This window comes from Amphiprion ocellaris, chromosome 3, assembly GCF_022539595.1.
Source record: "Amphiprion ocellaris isolate individual 3 ecotype Okinawa chromosome 3, ASM2253959v1, whole genome shotgun sequence".
NCBI classification, from domain to species: domain Eukaryota; kingdom Metazoa; phylum Chordata; class Actinopteri; family Pomacentridae; genus Amphiprion; species Amphiprion ocellaris.
The window spans coordinates 2,351,518-2,373,737 of record NC_072768.1 but is presented as its reverse complement, the minus strand read 5'-3'; the positions used below and the strand labels follow the sequence as shown (position 1 = coordinate 2,373,737).

Sequence of the window (22,220 nt, the reverse complement as noted above, 5' to 3'; positions counted from 1 at the left end):
AGTTAAGCATGCAATTAGTTTTGAATTGTCATTTTACTGTGCAGTAAGAAATCTTTTTTTTCTTTCTGCGCCTGCATTGCTTCTTCATGTTTAAAGGTGTTGAACTGTCTTGTGCAGGGCCTCGCTCTCACTCCAGATGATGCTTGGTCCGTCCACTCTGTGGCCCATGTTTGTGAGATGAAGGCGGAGGTGGACAAAGGCTTGAAGTTCATGGAGGGCAGAGAGAAAGACTGGCAGGTACTGCTTTTGCTTGTTCCTTAGTCATGTGGGGTTTTTTTCCCGATGAATCACATCTTGATAACCTTGTAGAGTTGCACAGACCTCTGAATTAAATTACAAATCGAAAAAGGGGAAGGAAGAAAAACTGAAATATATAATGTTTAATTCCAGGTTTCTGATGTGCTGGCTAGTCATAACTACTGGCATTGGGCTCTATACTTCATTGAGAAGGTAAAGATTATAATGAGTTTTGTCAGTCAAGCGAATAGTTGGCAGTAGGAGGGTTTGCCGAACTTGTATTTATGATATCGTTTCCCATGGGTAATTTGAAGTCTGGAGTTGATTATATTGTAAGATTAATTTGTGTTTGCATCTGTGAAATACAATTTATCAACCTTGCTTATCTCTCAAGTCTGAAGTTATTCAAATTCATCTTTCTCACCACCTCCTCCTCCTCCTCCTCCACAGGGGCAATATGAAGCAGCGCTGCAGATATATGATGCTCAGGTTGGTTTGTGTTAAAGGTTGCTTCAAGACTTTGATGGTATATCTGTCTGAGATGTTTGGGAATCGTGCATGCACTAATACACAGGGGATACAGGCTAACAGCAATGTGTTGTGTTTGGTATGAGTCAAGAGGGTAAGTGTGAGCAAATGGAAGTCAAATCCATATGAAGATGTGAAAGCCAGGAAACCACCCACACCCATTTCAGTGTCAACTGCCAAAGCTGATTATTTTTTTATTCAGACACTCTGAAAATAGAAGAGACAATTTGAAAGTAGAGCTCTTTGATGTCCTCCACGTTCAGAAGAACATTTCTAATGTTACTTACTGAAATTTGAACACAACAGAAATTCTTACATCGAGTCAGCTGAAATTCATGAATGTTTAACCACTAACATCGGGGGAGTCCCGTAAAACATACATGTCTTTTTTTAAAATTTGATTTCTTTGAAAAATCTTGTCATCTTGTGGCAGTTCCATGTTACATCTTTCAGCGTTTGAGATGAATAGTGGAAGTGTGCCGTATTTCCCCAAGGTATTCAAACGTTGTAAGGCCTCAGGATCCATGTTGGACACTGTGGATGCCAGTTCAATGCTCTGCAGGCTGGAAATGGAAGGTAAGCTATATTAGACATACTATATATAAGGATATTATGGAAATTCAAAAAGCTTGTTGGATGTCAGAGTTTTTTGTGCTTCTTTGCTCTAGAAGGACATTTTCAAGACTGCACCATTTGCCCAGATGAAAATGTTGCAACATTTGTTAATGTGTTACTAACGAGCTGAAGGGCAACTGTAACATCTAATTTAGGGCCATTTAAGACATGCAAAACTGCTAATGAGGCGAGATAATCTCAGTTATCATACTTCATTAACCTGAAACTCAAAGTGCAGCATTGAAAATGAGGGTAATTAGTAGAACCTCCGACCACATGCTTTAACTTTGTCTCTATTTTAGAAATGAACTGACCACCTTACTGCTTCAGAAAATATATCTTGTAGCCTTAAATCAATACCTGTGAGTTTGTGCTGCTGTGTTTCAGGTGTGTGTGTGAAGGACCGCTGGCAGGAGCTGCTCCAGGTAACCCAGCCTCACACCGACGATCACGTGACCTTGTTTAACGACCTCCACTTCCTCATGGTGTCGCTGGGAGCTAAAGAGAGCAGGACGAGTCAGCGTCTGCTGGAGGGCCTCCAGGAATTAGCTAAGTAAGTTCCGTGCCATTTCTTCCCCTCACTGCACACCTCAACACTGTGTCAGCCTTACATAAGAGCAACACAAGCCTTATGTAAAACAGGCAGAGAAACAAGGCTAAGCGTAGGATGTGAGATAGAGGCAGAGTACAGTCAGGAAGGGAATTGAGAGCTGCAGTCTGTCTCGGGGAGAGGGGTCTTCCCTCTGTAGCAGCTGTTGTACCAGGAGTTGCTGCCTCTGTGGAGTTCTGTGGTTAGAATGTTCTGGCGTCCCAGCTACTGACAGGCTGGGCTCTCCATTTTGTGCCACATACAAACCGCAAAAAAGTTGCCAATTGAAACCAGTCCTTAATGTTGTCATGTTTCCACTGTTGTGTAACACATGTGGTATCATCTGGAAAGTCAATACTTGGGTAAAAAACAGAAAATTTCTCCTCAACACAGATTTACTTTGAATCATCAGGAAGGCTGCAGGCGTGTTCCAGCTTTGCATTTATTTAATTTTAGCACTCACATGTATCATGTCACTTTTATTATCTTGGCTTGGGAGGATTGCACAGTTCTTCATAATCCATATTTTGCCACAGTGTAATTTTTCAGTCAGAGGTAGTGACTGTGAGCATCAGCTAATCCTAGAAAGTCTCACCACAGTATGGATTCTTTGGCCTTACAGTGAGGAGCACTGTTCCCTCTAAGCTGTGTGCGTACGCAATTGCGCACTGCTGACACGGTCTCCACGCACAGAAAATCTGTGCTGCGCACACACAAAAAAAATCCGACCTAAATTGTAAATAAAGTAAACATGTAACAATTCATTCTGTGCTATTTTTCAGTGTGAGTCAGTGAGTGACCGGTGACTGGCTGCTGCAGCCAATGATGCGATTCACATACGTATTTACCATAGACTGTATATAATGGTATTTACGCAGCTAATCAACGTCAGGCGTCCTTATGTGCAGCCATCGTTGTTCTCATAGATATGAATCAGTAGATAGGACACGCTCCTTTGAGCTGCATGCTATGACGAGGCTAGTGCCGTTTCACTGTGCTGCATACAGTTACACACTACGTCATACGACTGAGACAAGGAAACTTGGAATGACTTTTCAAAGGTAAGAATAGTTTTTGGCTCTTTTTTCATTATGAAATCTTGTTCAGAGCTTCCAGTCTATGAAAGCTAACTAGTTAGCCACTGGCAAAACACAAAGACGAGCTAGCAGCTTGACAACCAAATACCAGACGATTAATAGTAGCTGTAGTATAGTTGTACAAGCAGTAGTAGTAATACTAAAAGTTACAAGCAGTAGTAGTAGTATAAATAGCAGTTCGAGTTGTAGAAGTAGTATCAGCATTTGTAATTGTATTACAAGTTGTAGTAGCAGTGCCAGTATCAGCAGCAGTAGTTAGTGTACTACCACTACTGCTAGTAGTAGTCGCATTGCTATTACTACCACGAATACTACCAATAGTAGTTAAAAAGCCTAAATCATGTATATCCAGATTACCATCTATGTTCTTCCTCCAAACCCATTTTATGATTGGGATTACAGGCAGTTCTTTAGGACTGCTCTCAAATAATTGAAATGTTACTAAACAAGGTTATACTTATCAAATTAAATAGCTCTGGTCTCCAGTATATTGGCTAATTTGGTTATTTGTACTTAATTTATTAGCATGATTTCTTTTTAATATGTTGTGTACAGACTTAATTACTTCTCTGTCTACTTTTCTTACTCCATGTAGGTTTCCCAGAGACTATGGGTTGAGGAGGAATTGGAAGTTTGTTGGCTTAGACCTGGTGTCATTCCATCAGTGTTAAACTTCCCGGCTCATCTTTGAAGAGTATGTGCCAGAAAGACCACGACCAAGCAGCCTTGAGATCTTAGACAGCGTCTCCCTCAGGTGGGTGTCGACGGTGTTCACAGTCAGGTCTGTGGTAATCCCATCAAAAAACAAAACAGGAAAAAATCTAGATTATAAGTCAACATGTGACCAAAGCACTCTGTGTATAACGCCATAGTATAGGATGTAGTTCAGAAAATGTCATAGTATAGAATACTTTTCAAGAATAACATAGTATGGCCTGTAGTTCATAGTATAGCATGTCGGCAAAAAACCCCCCATAGATTATTATGTGGTTCAAAAAGTGCAAAATGATAGGATGTTGCCTAAAATTGTCATGTATGATATGTGGTTCAAAAAATGTCATAGTGCAGTGTATTGTCAAAATAGTATGTAATTCAAGAAAACATCAGAGTATAATATGTTGTCTAAAAAATGCCATAGAATAATATTTCATTGCACAAGTAAAAGTATAGTAATTTTTAAAACTGTTCAAATTCTTATAATATGTTGCTAAAAAAACAACAAAAAAAACTAAAACAAAAAAAAGGTCAGTAATATGTCAATTAAAAAAGCCTATAGTATAGCGTGTCGCCCAACAAACGTCATAGTTTAGCATGTCGCTCTAAAAACGTCATAGTTTAGCCTTTAGTCCACAAAACGTTGTTATGTCCCGGCTGTCTGAAGTAGGTGAGGAGCAACACAAAAACAGTCTAAACGCTGGTTTCCAGAGGGTTAGACGAGTATTTATTTGAAAGAGTAAGTTTACAACAACACAACATGTGAGGGGGTTAAAAGCAAATGGGTGTTAGTAAAATAAAAATAAATAAACAGAACTAAAAGTGAACTTCATGTTGACATTGATGGCCATTCCAACCAGGAACAAAGTAAAAGATAATCAGTACAGAAAAAGAACTCTTCCTGTTCACCTCTTAAAACCCCAAAACACACCGCAGTAGCAGCCTAAACTAAAACTACCAATGGGTTCCCTGTTTTCCTTTGTGAACAATTCAAAGGTCCCTCTCTATCTCCCCACACATCCACCAACCACTGGAACACATCTCCAAAGTTCTGCTGGGCCAGCTCAGCTTCCCCTCAGAAGAAGTGGCGCCACCTGCCAGATGAAGGAGCCTTTTGAGAGGCAGCTGGCATCGTGATTTGACTGTACTTTGGTCTGTTCCAATCCAGCTTCAGCTCCAGAGACGGCAGGCGGGACGAGTCAACGGAGGCCGGGTGGACGAAGGCATGCAGCTGAGTACAATCCAGAAAACAACAGAGGAAGAAATAAACATAGTGTATACATCATATACTGTATAAAAGACACATCCACTGTAGAATTGTAGTAATTGTGGGCTGACTGATTTACTGATTATCAGTATTTTATTTTTTACTGATTTACGGTAATAAATAAATTTAAAAATGGCGCTACTTTGGCTCTGAACCTTTATCTACCTGTGGTCGCTCTGTCTTCTGGAGTGATTTGATTGGTTATACGTCACGAATAAAACTCCTTTAACTTAACATCTGCAAACAAAACAAAAACGTATCAACAAAGTTTTCTGTTAGAGTTTGTGTTCTTCTAAGTTTGAACTCCAAGATTTTAAATGCTTTCATTTACTGCAAATGAATATCTACTCCAAATGTCTCACTAATAATCATTATCAGCCTTAAAAAAAACCACAAAACACCCCTCTATACTCGACCACACTTAGTACAGTCTGGTTCCTCCTTCTATAAATCTGCTTGGAATCTTCCACTTCCTGTTTGTCAAAGTGACCTTCTACCTGGACAGGTTTTGTTGGCGCTCATTCAACAAACATTTTGGGTAACTGCACTTTAATATGGATGGATGACACTGAATTAGAGTCTGTTTTAATGAGACTGAGTTAAGATGTGTAGCTCTGTCATTAAATAGGAAATTATTTCTCAGAATTCACAGAGAAAAGTCTGAAATGTTTGCTAGGTTAGCGTCCCACATGTTCTTTGGCTCAGCTAAAGCTAACTCTCTCCAACTTCTGGATCTCTTGAGTTGCTTGTTGTTAAAATATCTTGCTAGAGGTGCTGAAGCTCAGAAAGTCTGAGATGTTTGTTCAAAATAAGCTCATTCTCAAGTCTGATCTGAACTGTCCTCTTTTGTTTGAACTTTCCCTAAATTTAGGAGTTAATGACAGAGCAGCACATCCAGACTCAGTCTCATTTATGTAGAGTTTAAACTTCAGTGTCATTCATTGATGTTAAAGTGCAGTTTTTCAAATGTTTGTTGCACATGCTCCCGACCAAACCAGTCCAGGTGGAAGACGATGTGAAGAGAAAGCTCCAGAGAATGAATATCACACATTTACGTTGGAAATAAATGTCCTTTAATTACACATTGTCATGCAAAAGTTGGATTTCCCTTTAATGATGTTCAAATCTTTGTTGAGTGTTTTGTTGATGTTGGTTTCTAAATGTTTTTTGACACTCGGCCCCAAAGACTAAAACCTTCTACGGCTCACAAGCTGCAAAAATTCACACATTATCAACTATCTTTCTGACTAAACTAAGATAAAAAGTGAAAAACTGCCTGATTCCTGCATCATGAATGTAAATCTTTTTGGTTTTTATGTCAGTAAACTGAATATATTTGGGTTTGACATTTTATAAACCAAAACAAGAAATGAATTACTGGAGAAAACGACAGATTAATGGACAAAGAAAATGTGTTTTCCAACATATATGGCTGAATTATTCCATTAAAAGATACATACAATTTAAATTCAATTTTATTGATATAATGCCAATTACAGGTCAAATTGTCTCAAGATGCTTTATTTTTTTTTATTTTTTTGTCATATTTAAAATATGACAAAGAAATTTAAAGCTCTTGACTAATCCAATTTATTATTTAGTTTTTAAGAAACTAATGGACAATTAAAATAACTTTCTCCACTAAAACTAATAAACATGAGGTCAAATAGAAGGAAGAGTTTTAAATACTGCAGTCCCACGACGACAAGAATAAAGTTTGTCAACAAAAACTAAATCTGCTGGTGGATTTCATTAAAGTCCTAATAATTGATAATAAAGTGTGATACTAAAGGTTTGTGGTGCTAAAAATCTCAAAGATATCAAGTTGAACATCTGGATGGAGGTTGATAAAAGGTGACGTCCCTTCATTTCTCTGGAGCGACTCCATGGATTTTATGGATGGTGGTTAAAGACCTGCTCTTCTAGTCATCTTCCTTCTACTCGCTGTAAAAAGTCAGTCCATCCTGGCCGACTTCAACACCTCTTCATGACAAGTTGTTCTACCTCCGACCTGGTGGAAACTCCAGAAACTCGGGAAAACCCGTCGAGACTCGAAGAATTCGTGGAGACTCGAAGAACTCGTCGGGTGGGGGAAGGTGTGGTGGGTGGCGGGGGAGTAGAGGGGGGAGGCCGCCACCCACCTCCCCACCTACTCTCCGCCCTGACTCCACCCAGACTCCGCCTTGGCTCCACCCATGTGGTCACTTCAGGAACTACGATGCCAAAGGGACGACGAAATTATTTCTTTGTATCTGATCTGTAGCTCAGTGAGTTAAGGATTTGCCTATGGAGCTGCAGGTCGCTGGTTCAAGACCAGACACTTCTTAAGTTTTATCAAAATTCTGACAAAGACAAAGAAAGAAAACTGCCGGTGGTGGGTCTCGAACCTGCGACCTTCCACTTGGTAGTCCTCTTCTTATCCCCCTGAGCTACTCGCTCAGATACTAATTCTTCTTTTTTTTGCGCATTTATCATCTATTTTTTGTCATTTTCGAGTTTTTTTCAACTCGCGTCTCGACTCGACCGTTTTTCTCAGGAGGTTGGACTTCAGCCTTTGTGCTGGAGGGTGGAACCCTCAGTTCCAAGACTTTCCAAAGCCTCCACACCTCCCGAGTCCTCAGGACCTGAGCTTTCACACAGTCTGAGGGCTGAAATTTTCTAAGTCCCACAGTAGTTCTCTGTTAGTTTGAACCTTCAGACAGTCTGAGGGCTGAAATTTTCCAAGTCCCACAGTAGATCTCTGTTAGATTTAACTTTCAGACAGTCCAAGGACTGATATCTTCTAAGTTCCTGAGTAGTTCTCTGTTAGTTTGAACCTTCAGACAGTCTGATGACTGAAATCCTAAAAGTTCTTGAGCAGTTCTCTGTTAGTTTGAACCTTTAGACAGTCTGAGGACTGAAATTTTAAAAGTTTCTCAGTAGTTCTCTGTTAGTTTGAACTTTCTGGTTAACAGAAGCCTTAAAACTTGTGACCATGAGTCTTGATTTCACATTTAGACCATCGATCTGAGTTATTCTCAGACCTTCACCTGTGGGTTTTTTAGAAATCCTCAACAAACTTTGATTCTCTTCACTGAACAGTAAAGTTTGTGGAGATGAGAAGGTAACAGTTTGATCGATGCCTTCAACTACTAGTAGACTTTATCTGGAAAGCAGTTTTCTGATATGAGTTCTTAGTAAATCTGTCCACAATCAAACCAAGAACATAGAAAGAGGAAATTTTTGAAGAAACAACTTGATGTTTTCATTTCAGACTAGAAAATGCTTTATGGCCTTTATCTGTTTTTACTCATTTCATCATTTTATTGTCTCCTCTGTTTAATTTGATCTTCTAAAGTTTAACTGGTGCCCTTTCAAAGGTTTTATCTTTAGTTTGATTCTTCTTAAATGTTTAGTTTTTCTTGTATCTCACCTTTTATTCTGTTCTAATGTCTGATCAGATTTCGAAATGTTTTGTCTTTTTAATGTTTAATTGTTGTTTTTTCAAATGTTTTATCGGCTTGTTTGAAAAATGTCCTTTTCTTTCCCAATGTTTAATTTTTCGATTAAATCTTTAAGGTTTTTCTTTTTAAATGTTTTACCACCTTTTAATGTTTAATTTTCTTTTTTAATGCTTCATTGTATTTTCTGTTTAATTCCTATTTAAAGTTTTATTGTCTTTAAGATTTAATTTTCTAATTAAACATTTAATTTTTTAATTAAATGTTTTGACTTTTAAAGGTTTAATAATCGAATTAAATGTTTTGCATTTTTCTAAATGTGTAATATTCTTGTTTAATTGTAGTTTTTAAATGTTTAATTATCTAAAATATTTCATCTTTAATGTTTAATATTTTTGTTTAAAAATTTTGTTTAATTTCATAATTACATGCTTTGTATCTTCCATTTAATTATCTAATTAAATATTTTGTCTAATGTAATTTAATTGTATTTAATGTTTAATTTTCTGTTTAAAAGTTTTATTATATTAAATGTTTTTTCCTTTGATTTAATTGCTTCTTTACTGTAGTTTATTTCTTTAATCTTTTTTTTCTGTCAAGATTTTAACCCCAACCTTAAAAATGAAACAAACCCTTAAATCACAATGAAAATACTTCTGTTGTCACAATCATGAGTTAGTCAATTATTCAATTCATCAGTTCAGCTTTATTTGTTTAGCACCTTTCACACAGATGACAAAACTAAACAAGCAAAGAGAAAAAACTATGCTAAAACTATGATTAAAACTCAAAAACAAAAAAAAAAGATTTAACACAGTAATGAAATCTGTTGTGTCGAGGGGATGAAGGGAGTTTATTGAAGTCTTCTTGGGCTCACATGGTAAATCATTTAAAATATAAACTTGATATTCAGTCTAAGGAAACTGGAAACTGCAGAGCGACAGAAAAAACAACATCTCCCGTTTTCTCCTTTAATGAGTCGACTCTTCTTGTGCTTTCAGACCAAAGAACTACAGACTCTTCACAACCTGCTCAAACTCTTGATACATGACCTCACCACACGGGTCAAGAAGGTTTCCTTCTCATTTCTACTCTGAAGATCACCTTCTCCTGCTCAAACTGCTGACTAATGTTTCTGCTGCTCTAAAATCTGTTCTCCAGAACTTCCTAAAAACTCTCAAAGTCTCTTATGCTGCAGGTTGCTTTGTAGAACTGTTCCAGAAAACCTCACTAAACCACATGGAGGAGCCTCAAGATAGTCGTCCAAATGAAACCGTACAAAAATCAAACCAGCACAACCCAAATGCTAAAGTCTCCTGCAGCCTACCAGAGAACCTCTGAGAACAGAGAATCAGGACAGGAACTCTTACCTTCTGGACAACCAACGCTGGTTCACAAGAATACAGAATGTGTCTGACCAGAAACCTCTGAAGACTCACTACAGCCAAGATAAAGACACAACTCACCTGCACCAAATCCACTAATCACTGCACACATTAGCACCATGTGCAAACTGTGGCTAAAGAACCACATTTACCAAGACAACTATCCAGTTCAAAGCCCTAAAACACAAGAAGAAACACATTAAAGACGATTTTACTGCAGGAAGCTGCAAGCCAACGTCTAAAGAACAAACTAAAGCAATGGACCCAAACCCAGTTCACTGGTGAAGAGAAACAGAGGAAATGTTTGGCTGCAGCTAAATAAAGCAGGAAGACACTGAGCTGCTCAGGTGTTCCTGATAACACCAAGCTGCTCAGGTGTTCCTGATAACACCAAGCAGCCACCTGGACAGCCAATAGGAACACAGCTTCCTGGAAGTCCAGAGGGCGGGGTTAGTCAAGGAAATTTAGTTTAAAGTTGAAGCAGAAAGTTAACAAAGAAAGTTTAAAACCACCTTCTGATCCCTGAAATCTCTGAGTTTTCACACAAAGAACACCTGAACATGTCAAACTGGTTCCATAGTAGAACCATCATTGTAAATACGTCATAGTATGGTGTGTTGCTCAAAAAACATTAGGACCCGGCTGTCAGGGGACAAACATGTAAGAAACATGAGAAGAGAGAGAGAACCCAACCAGTAGGTCACAGTTTATCATCATCTCATCATCTCCTGAAGTCCATATGGTGAGAGACATCAGTATCTGGTTGTTAATTTACCAGAGGATGCTTATAATCATGCTGATGTGGTCTGTACTCTACAGTATTTTAGTGACTCAATAAATGCCTGTTGTTGTTTTTTTAAATGCTTTTTAGTTTTTAATCAACATTTAATAGCCTATATGTAATCAATAAATGACCTTTGCCTATCTTAAGAAAAATTCACTCAGAACTCTATGTTAACAGTACTAAATAAATCAATAAATACATGCATACACACAAAAATAAGTTAATACATTAACTGTGTTAAGATTTAGATTTAAAAAAAAGTTGTTTATGTTTTTGCAGAATCCAGTATTGCTCACTGGTTGGTCATTACATTTTGTTAGTTTGATTTCACTGTTTAAAATGATGCCACCTCTTTTCAGACAGAACCTGTAATAAAACAATACAAAATTTTTAGTTCCGTGTTAATAAAGCACTTAAAGCTTTAAGTATGGCTAAATGCTTTTTTCAAAATTAAATATATCACTCCTTAGGTGGTAGTGGCCCCAAGTTCAGTAAAGTTGGAAAGATATTCACAGATTCGGACTTCCAGCATCAATAACTCATTAGATATAGGTTGTCAAAACATAAACGGTGCCTCTTTCCCATTGTTGCAAAGCAGACAATGTGCTACAAGCCCAGTTTTATCAAAAGTAGCTGTCTTTCAAGCTACAGGAATAACATTGGTGTCCATGGAGTGAACAGGGTCCGTCTGCAATTTGCAAAACCACTGCAACAGTAAAGAGAGACAAATATTCAATAACTTCACTCTTATACATTGTAGTGTCACTAAAATCACTGCAGCCTTCAACTGGCTCCTGTTGTCAAAGTGTTTTAACAGAAATGTAAATGCTGTAATGTGATTCTTTTAATGAACCATGTAACTTGAATGGATGTGATGCTGGTGTGACCACAGTGCACACGTCTGATGTTGCTCACAGTGGTCCAAGGGACGCTCAGGGAGTTTGTGTGTTTGCTCAGACTCAGGAAAAATTACAGGGAACATTGGTGAGGAGGATCCTTCTCAGTAGAAACATACATTAATACGCTTGTCAGTCGGTAGAAATAAACCCGTGGAGTTTTAGATTTTCATGATTTCATATGCAAATCGGATTATTATAATCTGATGAAAGAGTTTACCTGTTGGTACAACTTCTGGCTCATTTAATCAAACTACAGCTTCCTTTATTTACAGGAAAAAACAAAAGAAAAACAGAAAGGTGGTTTTCATATCTGAAAGCAGGTTGTGACTGTTCTGTCTCCAAATAAATAAACCCAAAAGGCTTTTTATGCTTCTGTAGACATTGCGTTTCTGGGTTTTCTGTACACCTCATTATGGTGAACATATGTCAGGAAAGCCTGAAGGGAACTGAATTAGATCTGGCACCAACGGTGACTTGGACTTAATGATATCCTGATTTGACATTTAGATACTTCAATCTCACAAAACTCATTTTTGGCCGTAAGTTTTTTCCCATGAAAATAATTATTTATTTATTTATTTTTTTTTTGGCCTTTTATTGGCTTTATTGGATAGGTGCAGTGTGAGAGAGACAGGAAACAGGAGAAGAGTCAGGGGAAGACATGCAGCAAAGGGCCGCGAGCGGGAATCGAACCCGGGCCAGCTGCGTCGGGGACCAGCCCCTGTACATGGGTCGCCTGCTCAACACGTTGAGCTATACGGGCGCCCGAAAATAATTATTTTATGCTGCTTATTTCACTCATAGTATGTCTCCGATGATATAAAAAACACTGTCTTGACTTTCTTGACATGTGAACAGGGTGAAACAAACTTTATTTTCATCAAAGGGGTTTTTTAATACATGCCTTAAAGGATAAAATAATGAACTGATGACATTTTATATCCTCATCAACTTCCTGTTACATCTAAATGTTCAGCAAAAAAGCTTTTTATTGCCCATAATTCACCTAAAACTGTGATGATTGTATAGATCTTCTGTGCTGCCAGTTTAAAGATGTTTGTGATACATCCACATTTTAGAATTTTAAGCTTTATCTACTTACATGACTACAACTTTGTGTTCTATCATAATCAACTTTATTGGCCAAGCATGTGAGTAGATACATGAATTGGACTTTTTGTTTCTTTCAGTAAACACATTTCATAGTTTTTTCTGCATATATTATATAAGTCTGGACAGACCATGATTGTAAACTACAACTTGACTGGTTTGCAGAGGTGTGCAGCAGAGAGCCATGCTTTGAAATAAAGTATATTTAACTTGTTTCTTGGTCCCTTTTCCTTCTCTTTTTGCTAAAAATATGTCTTCCTTCACAGGGAGCCAGGGGAGAATCAGCAGCATCAGCTGGCAGGGACTGTAGGTGTTCCTATGTGTCAGGCAATGATGGAGTACAACCAGGGCAACTACAATCAGGCTGTGGAACTTCTGTACCCTTTACGCTACCGCATGGTAGACATAGGTGGCAGTGATGCGCAGGTAAGCTTCACAGAAATGGATAACTGGTAAACAAACATGAAAAATGTAACAAAATCAAATCCAAAACCAAACTGCAGAGCTCTCATTGCACCGTTGAAAAGCCTTCAGCCTTGAGGCTTTATTTTCTTAGAATAACATTGATCATACCGTATTGTTTTGTTTTGAGTAAAACTGAAATCCCTGTTGCTGGAAAAATAGGCCAGAGGTGAAGAGCACTGAGCATAAGGGCTGCAGTTCTTCAGTCTATGAACATACCACATTTTGTGAGAATGTGGAGCGCAGTGCACCAGCGTATGAATAATGAATCGTTGTGATGGATGCTGATGGACTTTTTATGTTCTTCGTGTTCAGAAAACCATCCTCCAAGGTGCAACAGTGTACATACAGTATAACAGAAAAAGGTAGAAACTCTCTGTGTGGAGTTGGAGGAGGTTTGTGTTTACTAATGGGTTTGTCTATTGTTGTTTACAGAGGGATCTGTTCAATCAACTGCTTATTCATGCAGCCATGAAGTCTGAGAATAAACATCACCAGAAACTGGGAAGGTAATGCACACGAGGAATTTCAGGCCAAGCATGGGATGCTTCTGTCTTTTCCAATTTCATAGTCTTGCATCTTTGCCCTCCATATGTTTATATAGGAATCTGCTGAGAGGTTGTGTGAGTAGAAAAAAAAAGAAAGGTCTTGCATTATCTGAACCACTAGATTTCATCATGATATTGTATAGTTGCTGATGGGACTGCTGTCCACTCCAGTTTTCTTAGAGCTCCAGTCTTTCCATGTGCATACAGAACACAAGCTGTTTTCATGCTCCCATTATGTAACTGACATTCCCTGTCTGTACACTATGTTACACTTTCATTATTGATCAGGCTAGTCTCTCAGCCTGTAGTCTCTTTGAATCTGTGTTCATCTCTTCGCGCTGTCTTGTGTTGTGCTGAATTCCCCCAGATGTCTTCTGGTGGAGCGTGATGCCGTGAGGCCAAACTCCCCCCTGACCCACCGTCTGATGCAGAGAGCTCGGGCGCTTCATGACTAGAATGATTGCAAGGTGTGCAGAGCCGTTCCCATGCAAAAAACATCAAAGTGACCGCTGTAATCTGACGTGCCGGTGTTTGGCTCTAGGAGACTTCTTTGCCAGGAGCTTTGCATTGTTTTCAAAACAGCTGAAATCTTTATGCAGCACTTTTTTCATTCCTGACCTTAGCACACTTTTTGTATGAAGCCCCAAGTGTTCAATATTAAATAGATAATACTGAAATTAATATTGACATGAAGAAAATTTTAAATCTATAATTTGCGAAATAATCTAAGAAATTAGTCAATTTATATATCAGAATGCTCAATAACACTCAATAATTTAATGCCACATTTCATTTTTCACTTTTTTTTTTCACGTGTAGCTAAATGCATGTCTCTGCCTCTGAAGCAAACAAGCTCAACACCCTCTACCAGATTTAGCCAGTTAGCTTCGGTAAACTCGAGCTACAATGACAGTTAAGATACTCTGAATTTGGCAGCTGCTGCATGTCAGCATAATACAGCGAAACTAACATTTGCTTTTATTATTTTATTGCATGTTATCTAAGCAGCTAGCCGGCGAGCTCAGTGAGAGTTATGAGCTTTGTTTATTACTCAATGTCACATTAACACACCCTCCTTGCTAGCACGCTCGCTAGACATGCTGCGAGGGTAGACTTAAAAGCTAATATATAGAGGTTTAGTTACGGTGTCGGTGTCTATTTACAGTAGCAGCTAGCTATTGATTTACAACCCTACATTGTCTCTGCTCCAGCTAACAGGTGCTAACTGCCAAAGCTGAATAGCAGTTGTTAAGCTTGTAGATTTAAAGGCATGACATGTGCTCAGCTAAAAGTTGGGAGGCTAGTGACAGCATAGCTAGCATGAAAAGTGACTTTAAGAAAGGAAATGTGACATTAAATATATTAACAAGGAAAAATGGCATCTTAAAATGCTAATTTTTTTTTTGGCCTTTTTTCAGCTTTATTTTGGCAGAGTGAGAGAGAGACAGGGGAGAAGAGTTGGGGGAAGACATGCAGCAAAGAGCCACAAGCAGGAATCGAACCCGGGCCGCTGCATCAGGGACCAGCCCCTGTACATGGGTCACCTGCTTAACGCGTTGAGCTATATGGGTGCCCCTTAAAATGCAAATCTATAATGGAAGAAAATGTACGTCCAGTATTTTGAAAATAATTGAGGAAATAACATTTCATAATAATGAGCTGAGTTTAAATCTTTTCTTAAATTTAAATTTTGCTATGTTAAACAAAATGCATTTCAGTGGTTATTTTTTTTAATATCGACAACTTGGGGGTTCCATATTTTTTATCAACAAGTTTGCACAATTCTTAATAATCATAGGTTTTCATTTTCTGTGATAAATAACTTAAGTCTACACACATAATGAATTGCTTTTTGTAAACAGGTTTTCTCACAGCGACTCTGTCCTGAAAACAAGTGCTTTAAATGAATTTTATTAGCAAACTTGTCACATTTAAATATAAATACTTTCAGAGATGAAATCTGCATGTCAATGTCAATACAAAAAGCATGTTCAAAACCAATAAATATACACTTTGCACTTTGTATGTGACTGACTGATTAAGTAACGCAATAAAGTGCAGCACACTTGTATGCCCAAAGGCAACAGCACGTTAAGAATAAGATATGTACTCTAACATCGTAGTGATACAGTGGCAGTAAAAAAAGATGTCCTTGCACTTATGAGAGGAGCTGAGTGAAGTTCTTTTCTTCTCGTTTCTTCCCCTGCGTCTGCCCACTCTCACAACACTGAGGTAATCTCATCTTGGATCTGAGAGATCAGGATCTGGGACAGCACAATGCCTGCAATCTAGAGGACAGCAGCAGCCACTTTAGATTACAGAACAGACTCTTGGTTACTGTACAGCCTGTGCCGTGCATCTCAAGGTCCCTCAGAAGGGTGCTGTAATGCTCAGTTGGCACTGAAAGGAAATGTTCCAAATTTAGGTAAGACTGCCTGGAGTCACTTGAAATAATTCTATACTTTGCAAGGTTACAACACTTGCTATGTATTGCATCTCACAGAGCTGATTGTGAAGTGCTCTGCTTGCAGGGAGAACACACATTGTGTGGTAAACAGCTTTTCATAGAGCTTTTCAATAATTAACACTTTGAGTTAAATGTGGCTTGTTGTGCAGACAAATTCAGTAATGGTGTGTTGTGAGGAAATGCAAGACTAAAAAGAGAACTTCATCATCAGATTTACAGCACATCAAAGCAAGCAGAATACTAATGCAATTGTTTTGACAGGACTCATGGGCAATTCGCATGCTTCCCTCCCAGCAGGATCACAGGGGACCCAATCAGACAGATGAGAACGAGCGAGATCGGGCTAAAGATCCAGTGGCAAAGCTGCATGCTGTGCGAAAATGTTGTGTGACAGTATCTGAATCATTTTGATAAGTAAGTGGACTAATTATTCAGAGGCAGCTACTGATAAGTGCTAATTTGATTTCATGGTCAATCTAACATCCTGACTTATGAACAGTTCTTAACGCTGTGAGGTTCGAGGTGCTTTGTGCAGCGGTTCTTCTCCCTTAGACGTCGTCTGATGTTACATTATCACATGCAGACTTCTACCTCTGGTGCACATTAACTTGCACTTTCGATCTAAGGATAGCGTCATAAATGAATTATGTGTAGTTAAAATTTCATTGTCCCTGTGTGCCTAGTTATTGCTGTCTAGGTATAATCTCACATTAAATCACTTCTATCCCAGTGGCCTCACATTAAACATACTCCTTACTGGTTTCCTTTAGAATACTGTTTTTATTCAAGTTTTCTTCTCCTTTGTAAGAGGACAAGGATATTTTATGCGAGACAATGTGAACTTGTACTGGGGCATTCTTAGAAGCACTTAGATTGCTGTTTTTTTTTTCTTTCGATGCTTCATGAACAGTGCAGGATCCTGATTGATGAAGTGTTGCTCACACTATTTCGCAGACCTGCACCATGCACGCCTGCCTTTGAGGGAGCAGGTCTAGTCAGTATGTTGATTGCTTCACACTCAATTCAGCCTCAGTTGATTCCTATATTGACTGCTGTGGGTGTGATGTGTGAACTTAAGACAAAACAGGAGTCATCTTGGCCCAGAGTTATCTGAGGTTAGCAATGGCAAACGACATCTGCCAATTAGTGCACAGCCTGCATTGACTTGAGTGCATGTGCGGGGTTACCTGAGGCAAGGCCAGACCCAGGGCGAGCGCCCCCACCAGCAACAGATGAGACTCGATCCACATCACAGCTCTGTCTGCACAACCTACTGGGTAGATTGACTTGTTTGCCTCCAAGTAGTTTTGGGTTTGAGCCCCAAAACCACACATGGTGTTGATCACTGCCTGTGTGCCAGAGTGACAAAGGAAAAGAACGTGAGAGTTTTAAAGATGACCTTGGTTACCACAGGAACCTAAAACAGTGGAATCACTTCTCAGAGGATGCTTTCACTCCTGTTTTAACGTTTCTTGTGCTACTTTGATTTCACATTTACGGTTTACTGTTGACTGATGACTGCTAAGAGGAGAGAAAACGACAAGAGAGTGATACAACCACACCCACTGGCTGTGACCAGGGCAACTACTTTGTCCTTGTAGGAGACATGCAGCTGCAGCATGCAGTTGCAGGCTACTACCAGCAGGTTGCAGCACTGCATTGGTTCTTATATGGTTTAATTAATTGATTTTTTTCCACCCATGTAGAAAAAGGTTGCTGTGATCTGTATGCCATGTAGCTTGATGTTTAATCAATATTAGTGTGATGGATCTACATGAACTCTTTAGTTTTTTTGTCAGCAGTGCTGTGCTGCAGTGTCTGCACAGTGATCAGATAGGCGTTTGTTTGTGTGAGTGCAAATGTGTGTATTCATGCATCCACAAGTACAGTATTTACATATATATTGCTTGCGTGCTAGCATGCGTCCTCATCTGCGCACACATCTCAATTTTATGCATGTGCAGACAACTGTGGCGTTGATTCTGTGTACACAAAATATAAAACCTTCATGAAAGAGGAGTTCTATTTAGACGGAAGAAAGTCATTGCTTTCAATGCGCTCTAAAGGTTGATAATGTTGCCATATGCACCAGTTCAGATGCCATATCAACCCTCAATAGCCTGTGTTGGATGCTCCCATTATATTCCCGTTGGTTAGCCTCAGCTTGTGACTGCGCTGCTGCTCTTTGTTGATGCACTTGGTTGGATTATTCACTCGTTCATTATATTATTCTGAACTTTTTTTTTAGATGCAAACCACGTCATGGAACTGGCGTGTGACTCACTGGCACTCAAAGTCACACACCAGGCATTCTGCAGATTCTTCTCGAGGGAGAAACGGGTTGTTCATTATCAGACCACTTCTGTGCATGACAACTCACAAAGCCCCAAGGAAAGGAAAGTAATAGCACAGCAGTTTATACCTGCCGATGCTGACATGTTGTTGTCGCCTCCAGGCAAAGAACCACTGCAGCTCTGACACTTGTGCAGGTTTCAGTGTCAAAAACATCAAAACGCTGTTTGTCACAGTCAAGCAACACTGGCTCTATTCCAGCATCCACAGACCATTAACTTGTTTGGTTTGTGGTACAGATAATTTTGGAATGTAGGATTTTGAATACATCTGTGGGATGGGGGCTATTCTAACTAGAAAAGCTCTCAGAGAGCACAGTACTCCGCCAAGGCTGCTCAGTTGATGTATCATTTCCAACAGATGAAATATTTAATAAAAAATGACCTTGTGCTGAGCACAGGCATGTGCAATGCATGTGCACATTATGTATGGATACCGAATTGCGTATGTTGTCGAAAATATGACCAAAAGGTCATAGTTTAGTATGTCGTCAAAAATGTCATTAAAACATCATAGTTATGTATGTCATCCAAAATGTGGAAAAAAGTCATAGTTTACAATGTTGCCCAAAATGTGGATTTTATGACGACCTGGGCACCCTCTTTTCACCTGTTGGACGACATACTGAACTGTGACATTTCGGATGACATAATAAACTATGACCTTTTTTTGGGCCCCTTTGTTGGTTTTATTCAATAGGTGAGTAGAGAGAAAAAGCTGCAATAAATGGCCATGAGCTGGAATCAAACCTGCATCTCTCACTCAGTTCTGTTAATGAGTCACCGTCTCAACCAGTTGAGCTATCTGGGCACCTAGTTTGTCATTTGTTGGACGACATACTCAACCATGACGTTTTTTTTCCACATTTTAGACGACATATGACATTTTGGTCATATTTTCGATGACCTACTGAACTATGACGTTTTATCCACATTTTGGATGACATACTAAACTACGACTTTTTTTCCACTTTTTCCACATTTTGGACGACATACTAAACTATGACGTTTTAATGACATTTTGCACGACAGACTAAACTATGACGTTTTGGTCACATTTTGGACGACATACTAAACTGTGACGTTTAATGACATTTTGGACAACATACTAACCCTATTTTGGCGCAAAAAAAACGCCATAGTATACTATGTCGAAAAATGTCATTTTTCAAACATGTTGTGAAAACATGCCATATGATGAAATAATGTAAAGCAGGCTGTGAAAAACACTCCAGAAAGGTTTTCTTTGAAAAAAAAAAATCATCATGAATTTTGGCGCAAAAAAACGCCTTACTATACTATGTCGAAAAAAAATGCGATTTTTCAAACATGTTGTAAAAACGTGCCATATGATGAAATAATGTAAAGGAGGCCGTGAAAAACACTCCAGAAAGGTTTTCTTTGAAAAAAAAATCATCATGAATTTTGGCGCAAAAAAAAGGCCTTACTATACTATGTCGAAAAAAAATGCGATTTTTCAACATGTTGCAAAAACGTGCCATATGATGAAATAATGTAAAGGAGGCCGTGAAAAACACTCCAGAAAGGTTTTCTTTGAAAAAAAAAGTCATCGTGAATTTTGGCGCAAAAAAAAACGCCTTACTATACTATGTCGAAAAAGAAATGCGATTTTTCAAACATGTTGTAAAAACGTGCCATATGATGAAATAATGTAATTTGGACGACATACTATACTATGACTTTTTGTCCACTTTTTTCCACATTTTGGATGACATACTAAACTATGACTTTTTTGTGACATTTTGGTCAGGTTTTCGACCACATACTAAACTATGACGTTTTTTTCTAAGTTGTTTTTTGGGCCCTTTTTTCAATAGGTGAGTAAAGAGAAAAAGCTGCAGTAACTTGCCATGAGCTGGAATCGAACCTACGTCTCTGACACGGTTCAGTTTATGAGTCATCTTCTCAACCAGTTGAGCTATCTGGGCACCTAGCTTTTCAGTTGTTGGACGACATACTAAACCACGACGTTTTTTTCCACATTTTGGACGACATAATATACTATGACTTTTGTCCACTTTTTTCCACATCTTGGACGACCTACTAAACTATGACATGTTTGTGACATTTTGGTCAGGTTTTCGACCACATAGTAAGCTATGACGTTTTTTTCTAAGTTGTTTTCTGGGCCCTTTTTTCAATAGGTGAGTAAAGAGAAAAAGCTACAGTAAATTGCCATGAGCTGGAATCGAACCCACGACCCTGACCCAATGCTGTTTATGAGTCACCTTCTCAACCAGTTGAGCTATCTGGGCACCTAGTTTTCATTTGTTGGACGACATACTAAACCATGACTTCTATTTTCCACATTTTTGACGACACACTGAACTATGACGTTTTGGTCATATTTTGGACGACATACTAAACTATGACGTTTTGTCCACATTTTGGATGACTTACTAAACTATGATTTTTTTTCCAGTTTTTCCACATTTCGGACGACATACTAAACTATGACGTTTTGGTCACATTTTGGATGACATACTAAACTGTGAAGTTCAATGACATTTTGGACAACATACTAACCCTATTTTGGCGCAAAAAAACCGCCTTACTATACTATGTCGAAAAAAATTTTTCAAACATGTTGTAAAAACGTGCCATATGATGAAATAATGTAAAGGAGGCCGTGAAAAACACTCCAGAAAGGTTTTCTTTGAAAAGAAAGTCATCATGAATTTTGGCGCAAAAAAAACGCCTTACTATACTATGTCGAAAAAAAATGCGATTTTTCAAACATCTTGTAAAAACGTGCCATATGATGAAATAATGTAAAGGAGGCCATGAAAAACACTCCAGAAAGGTTTTCTTTGAAAAAAAATCATCATGAATTTTGGCGCAAAAAAAACGCCTTACTATACTATGTCGAAAAAAAATGCGATTTTTCAAACATGTTGTAAAAACGTGCCATATGATGAAATAATGTAAAGGAGGCTGTGAAAAACACTCCAGAAAGGTTTTCTTTGAAAAAAAAATCATCATGAATTTTGGCGCAAAAAAAACGCCTTACTATACTATGTCGAAAAAAAATGCGATTTTTCAAACATGTTGTAAAAACGTGCCATATGATGAAATAATGTAAAGGAGGCCGTGAAAAACACTCCAGAAAGGTTTTCTGTGAAAAAAAAATCATCATGAATTTTGGCGCAAAAAAAACGCCTTACTATAATATGTCGAAAAAAAATGTGATTTTTCAAACATCTTGTAAAAACGTGCCATATGATGAAATAATGTAATTTGGACGACATACTATACTATGACTTTTTGTCCACTTTTTTCCACATTTTGGATGACATACTAAACCATGACTTTTTTGTGACATTTTGGTCAGGTTTTCGACCACATACTAAACTATGACGTTTTTTCTAAGTTGTTTTTTGGGCCCTTTTTTCAATAGGTGAGTAAAGAGAAAAAGCTGCAATAACTTGCCATGAGCTGGAATCGAACCTGCGTCTCTGACACAGTTCAGTTTATGAGTCATCTTCTCAACCAGTTGAGCTATCTGGGCACCTAGTTTTTCAGTTGTTGGACGACATACTAAACCACGACGTTTTTTTTCCACATGTTGGACGACATAATATACTATGACTTTTTGTCCACTTTTTTTCACATCTTGGACGACCTACTAAACTATGACATGTTTGTGACATTTTGGTCAGGTTTTCGACCACATACTAAGCTATGACGTTTTTTTCTAAGTTGTTTT

At 38.4% G+C, this 22,220-nt stretch overlaps 2 protein-coding genes across 7 annotated transcripts in view; one reads left to right on the top strand and one right to left on the bottom strand.

Moving 5' to 3' along the window:
• Positions 1 to 15,698, top strand: part of ttc38 (tetratricopeptide repeat domain 38) — a 23,532-nt gene extending 7,834 nt beyond the window's left edge. For 2 of the 6 annotated variants that reach the window (XM_055008924.1, XM_055008925.1), the window contains 8 exons: positions 118 to 237; positions 391 to 450; positions 688 to 726; positions 1,260 to 1,341; positions 1,768 to 1,933; positions 12,932 to 13,091; positions 13,563 to 13,636; positions 14,043 to 15,698. In XM_055008924.1, the coding sequence (XP_054864899.1) occupies positions 118 to 237; positions 391 to 450; positions 688 to 726; positions 1,260 to 1,341; positions 1,768 to 1,933; positions 12,932 to 13,091; positions 13,563 to 13,636; positions 14,043 to 14,130 (789 nt within the window). In that variant the 3' untranslated portion in view covers positions 14,131 to 15,698. Of the gene's footprint in view, positions 1 to 117; positions 238 to 390; positions 451 to 687; positions 727 to 1,259; positions 1,342 to 1,767; positions 1,934 to 3,661; positions 3,821 to 4,776; positions 5,185 to 9,488; positions 11,082 to 12,931; positions 13,092 to 13,562; positions 13,637 to 14,042 lie in introns of those variants that run through there. The other 4 variants (XM_023281336.3, XR_008601105.1, XR_008601106.1 and 1 more) reach the window with 4 other exon arrangements.
• The window catches only part of tspan33b (tetraspanin 33b), a 24,213-nt gene continuing 17,563 nt past the window's right edge, over positions 15,571 to 22,220 (bottom strand). The window contains exons 7-8 of the mRNA XM_055008928.1: positions 17,330 to 17,491; positions 15,571 to 15,963 (exon numbers count right to left, since the gene is read on the bottom strand). Of these exons, the coding sequence (XP_054864903.1) occupies positions 15,895 to 15,963; positions 17,330 to 17,491 (231 nt within the window). The 3' untranslated portion in view covers positions 15,571 to 15,894. The remainder of the gene's footprint in view (positions 15,964 to 17,329; positions 17,492 to 22,220) is intronic.